The sequence below is a fragment of the Sesamum indicum genome, linkage group LG4 (assembly GCF_000512975.1).
Source record: "Sesamum indicum cultivar Zhongzhi No. 13 linkage group LG4, S_indicum_v1.0, whole genome shotgun sequence".
Taxonomy (NCBI): domain Eukaryota; kingdom Viridiplantae; phylum Streptophyta; class Magnoliopsida; order Lamiales; family Pedaliaceae; genus Sesamum; species Sesamum indicum.
This window is the reverse complement of record NC_026148.1, coordinates 14,756,759-14,761,632: the sequence shown is the minus strand read 5'-3', so window position 1 is coordinate 14,761,632 and position 4,874 is coordinate 14,756,759. Positions and strand designations below refer to the sequence as shown.

General features: G+C 34.0%; 1 protein-coding gene across 1 annotated transcript; it reads right to left on the bottom strand.

Moving 5' to 3' along the window:
• LOC105161064 (protein trichome birefringence-like 36) lies at positions 201-4,364 on the bottom strand. The gene is made up of 5 exons (XM_011078633.2): positions 3,963-4,364; positions 2,624-2,795; positions 2,015-2,196; positions 920-1,078; positions 201-690 (listed from the first exon to the last, which is right to left on the bottom strand). The coding sequence occupies exons 1-5, from the start codon at positions 4,301-4,303 to the stop codon at positions 393-395; spliced, it is 1,152 nt and encodes a 383-aa protein (XP_011076935.1). The 5' UTR covers positions 4,304-4,364; the 3' UTR covers positions 201-392.

Below are 4,874 nucleotides of genomic sequence, written 5' to 3'. Positions count from 1 at the left end.
CTGTCCTACACTTACAAGATTAAATTACAAATTTTCCGACAAATTATATGCCATTATTGTCACTAATAATTATTTTATACAGAGATCAAACTTATTATCACTTAATATATACATACGTTTAAACGATGATTTTAAAATTACGATTTAATATTTTATCACCAATATTATATTCCTTTGCCAAAAAAAAAAAAAAAAGTAGCTGATTACATTACTACCATAACAATGCCACCTGATAGACAAACATAGCCCATTTCTCACAACTAACAAGAAACAAAAAGACACTAGACACACTCATGAGCTGCTACCATTTACTATCACAACATGCTCTTGTCTACTTATCAACCATAGAACATAAGAAGCTCCGAAACAAACCTTAAACCCTAGCTGCCTAATCAAAGCACAGCATTCAAGATTTCATTCCAGGTATCAGGCACTCCGGGCAGGCACCAGTGGCTGCAGTCAGAACTACGATCTTTCAGTTGCTGGTTGTTCTTGTCGCCCGACGCCCGACCGTACACCGATGGATGCCCATCTCGTCGGAGAGCTGACATTGTCGTTATGTCCTGAATGTACACCGGGAATTCCATCCTCCTCACCACCTTTTCCAGTACTATCAGTTGCTCCGGGATATGGGGCCGGATGAAGGACTCCAAGGGTTCCCTCTGATTGTGGCACTTCCAGCCGTTGTCCCTGCATGGACAAAACAGGTTCAGAGGGCGTTTGATTAGTCTTATTGCTCGGCTCGTAAACTACTCTATTTATAACTACGGAAGTAGCGAAAATTTTATTTTATTATTAATTTAAAAAATTAAAAGAATAATTAATTAAATGACCAATATGTTGTGGGATGTATTTGTAATATTTAGATTTTACAAGGGAAAGAAATAGTTATACAATTTATATAGAAGTCACTGCTTACCTGTTGTGCCTGGGTGACATACTTCTGAAGAACACTCTAGTCCTTCTGGGATCAAGATTTAAGTCTATCCACTTTGCCCATGTTGTCAATCCTTTCTCATAAGCAATTGTGGGATTTATACTTTTGTACACATTATTGCCCTCCATCATAAAGTCCCATCTGCAAAAATCATGATTTTACAAGACCATATGTAAGAAAATAATTTAATATAGGTTAATTGCATTTTTCGTCCCATAATTATGTTTATTTTGTATTTGTTAGTATTTTATGTTGTTAGGGTAGCAAAAAAATGGCATGCATTTTCAATTTTCGTGAATTTAGGGCACAGTTGACCAGAAAAATATAAAGTCGACCGGAAAGTCTCATTGACTTGCACGTGCCAGTGGAAGACCAACGGCCAGTAGTGAGAGTAGAACTCGGGACTTCTTATTTGATCTGGCTGTGGCGATTGATCAAATCATCTACAAGCTAAGATGTTAAAGAGAAGAATCATTTGATATATATATATATATATATAGGGTTAATTACACTTAGACATTCTCTAAAAATGTACAATTACACTTACACTCCATTAAAAAATTCACTGTTTACACATGACCCTATTTCATCAAAATTTGGATGAAAAATGCAAACGTTAACAAAAAAATTACATAAATTTTTAATTTTACCCCCATTTAATATTTCTATATAATAATTTTATATTTATAAGAGGAACATTACTGTTAACCTCACTCCATATATATATATATATATATATAATACGTTTATTCATTTATAAGTACAAAAATATACTTGAAAAATATTACATAAGGGGCAAACTTGAAAACTTATAACTCTCTTTTGTTAATGTCAGTATTTTTGTTCAAACCCTGATAAAAAGTGATTAGGTGTAAACGGTGAATTTTCGAAAAATGTAAGTATAATTTCAAATTTTTTTTAAAACAAACTGGTCCAACTCAGAATATAATTAACCCTCGTATATATTTAATACTACTAGAAGTGGAGTAACACAGCCCAGATTATTAAGGTAAGAAAACAGATGGGTAGGACTAACGTGCGAAAGACAGACAAAATTCACAAGATAGTTCATCTTACGAGCTCCATTTGTCTGAATGTGTCCACCAATGAGCCGAATCGAACACAAGAACATCGACTCCTCTCCAGTACTTTGCGTTCTCTTCTATCCAATCCAGGTGCAGTATTCTCTTCCCGTCCGCCCCTCGTCGCAGCTCCACCAGGAAAGGAGCCCAGCAGAACTCAATTGACATCTCAAAATCCTGCAAATCAAACTCGTGTTTTAAATAATGGGTGAATAGTAAGTGACCCCTACAATATTGCAAATAAGCAAATTATCCCTATAGACAAAAAAAACCAATGATTTAGCCCCGTACTTTTTAAAATGAAGTAATTTACCTCCCTGTTTAAGGAGGAAAATTACTTTATTTTAAAGAATATAGGGAGGTAAATTGTTGTATTTTAAAAAATACAAGAAGATAAATTGCTATTTTTTTTTTCATAAGAGCGTAATTTACTCATTTGTAATATCACAGGAGGTTGCTTGCATTTTTCCCTTTTAAAAACTACTCATCATATTATTACACTTGAAACTGAGAAACAATCAAGAAAGGAGAATGAGATCAAGTTTCTCTATATATAGTACAATTATCGAGTATTTAATTCCATCGATGTGCTTGGCTTACGTACCAGAGCGAGGAAGGCCATCGTAGGGCCGTTGTAGATGACCGTCTTTCGTGCAGGGGGGACGACTGACTGAACTAAGCATACCAGAGACTCCCATTGGTTCCGCATTATGGAATCACCAACTAGCATTATTCTCTTCCTCCTCATCCTTCCAAGAAAATCCAGTGCATCGAACCTGCATTTTCAAACATATATATCACTAACACATGCATGAATATTAGTTTTTTTTTTCTATGAGTTCGCTCCGAATCTTGATGTCCTGACATCTTAACGATGCAACATACTAAATGGCCGTCTTATCTAAATTATTAAACTGATAGAAGAGAAATATTGTATTAGTCAGAGTAAATTACAACAGGCTCCCTTAAGATTTGTCATAATTAAAATAACCTCTTATTATTTTAAAAATTACAAATATCCCTTTGAAATTACTTAATTAATTAACAAGTACCTTCTCATGACAGCTCATTGTAAAGGTATTTATTGACGTATTTATAATTTCAGAGAAGTATTTGTAATTTTCAAACAACAATAATATTTATAAATAAAATCATTTCAAATAAGCCCATTGTAATTTACCCTTTTATTTAATATCTCTAAAGTTTCTCATCAAGGTATTAGTAGCTTTTTCCATTCTTTTTTTCCTCTTCACGAGATCAAATAGAACCGATTTTTATAAATGGGGTGAAGTAAAATTCTTGATTAAGGAAATTCCTTTTTCACCTGTCCCTACCGATGCTATATAAAGAATCATATTATCTAAAAAGTATACATTTAATAAAATAAATTAATATTAATTTAAGAGTTAATTACATTTTACCCCCTATAAAAATATTAATATGCAAAAAGAACCCCCCAAAAAAAAAGAAAAAACAGCACATCCCCTTAAACTTCTAAAACAGGAGCTCACTTCCCTCGCTCTCGGGTCGGGAAAATTACATCTAAGATCCCATAAATTAGTCTTTTTGTAATTTTGATTTTATTATTTTTTAACTCACCAGATAATTACATACCATAGCTACAAAAAAAATTATAATTTTAGTCTTAAATCTTAATTCTTTTAAATTGCTAAAGAAAACAAACTTTGTTCCCGTCAAAACTTAACAGAATTAATACTTGGGACTAAAAATATAATTTTCTTTGAATTATAAGATTCAATATGACGAGTTAAAATTATAAATGAGATCAAAATCGTAAAAAAATTAAATTGTAGGACGTAAAATGCAATTTTCCTTGTGGGGGTCATATTGCATTGTTCTGGAAGAGTTGAAGGTCATCTCAAACACTTTCTTTTTTACATAATACAGAATTTGGCAAAAAATAATCAAAGTTGAATGTGTACCTCGGAATGGAACAACCATCAGGCTTCCATCTCCACTTCTCGTAGTCGGAATCGGGGCGTCCGTTTTTCCGGCAGGTGACGGCGGTGCTAAGGTAAGGGCAGGTGGCGGCGTCATAGAGAGGGTAGGTTTGATCATAAACCCATTTTCCTTTGCTAAAATCACAGGTGGTGAGGGCTGAGTGCCTGCTTTGGACCATGCTGATTTCATCATCCTTGTCGTCCAGCCACTGCAGCTCTTCTTGATCGTACCTTGAGGATTCAGCACTGTGAGAGAAGCAGCCGAACAAGATCAGGAACGCAAAGAAGAGGAAGAGGAACGAGGTCTGATGAGGTTTTGGCATTGCAGTGGTGTGAACAATTAGTGGTGTTGTCTGCAGCTGTTTGTTGTGTTTGTGTATATATGTCTGAAAATCCATTAAAAGGTGTTGACATGAAATGTGATACTTTGATTTTGGCTTGAGTTGCGGTGCATGGGCCATGTCTACTAATAATTGCTTTGGCTTTGTGTTTGAAGGCGAAAAATATTATTTTAGTCCAGTACGTTATTGGATGGTAATTTTGGTTATGTTTAAATTAAAATGTGCAAATTTGGTTATATAATTTTGAAAATTATAGCAATTTTAGTCCTTTAAATTTCATCTCATCAATCATGTCAACACCTAAATAGAGGTTTTTGGGAAACTTTTTTCTTTTTTAATTAAACCACCCAAAGGTGGGGGAGCTTTTTAGAATCCCTGTCCCTTCTTTATTAATACCAAAAAGTAGCCAAATTTACAGTAGACAGTACTAACTTCCTAGTATCGTCTAGAAAACCGTAAATAAGGAGTACTACTCCCTTACAATAATATACATCAAAAGCATAAATAAAAAGTACTACTCTCTCATAATAGGTAATCAATAAAATGTAAATAA

Excerpts from the sequence above, each read along its gene's own strand:
- LOC105161064 (XM_011078633.2), bottom strand. The coding sequence starts at position 4,303 with ATGCCAAAACCTCATCAGACCTCGTTCCTCTTCCTCTTCTTTGCGTTC. Across the intron at positions 2,197-2,623 it reads CGATGGCCTTCCTCGCTCTG|GATTTTGAGATGTCAATTGA; the intron begins GTACGTAAGCCA and ends TTTGATTTGCAG. Across the intron at positions 691-919 it reads ATGTCACCCAGGCACAACAG|GGACAACGGCTGGAAGTGCC; the intron begins GTAAGCAGTGAC and ends TTGTCCATGCAG.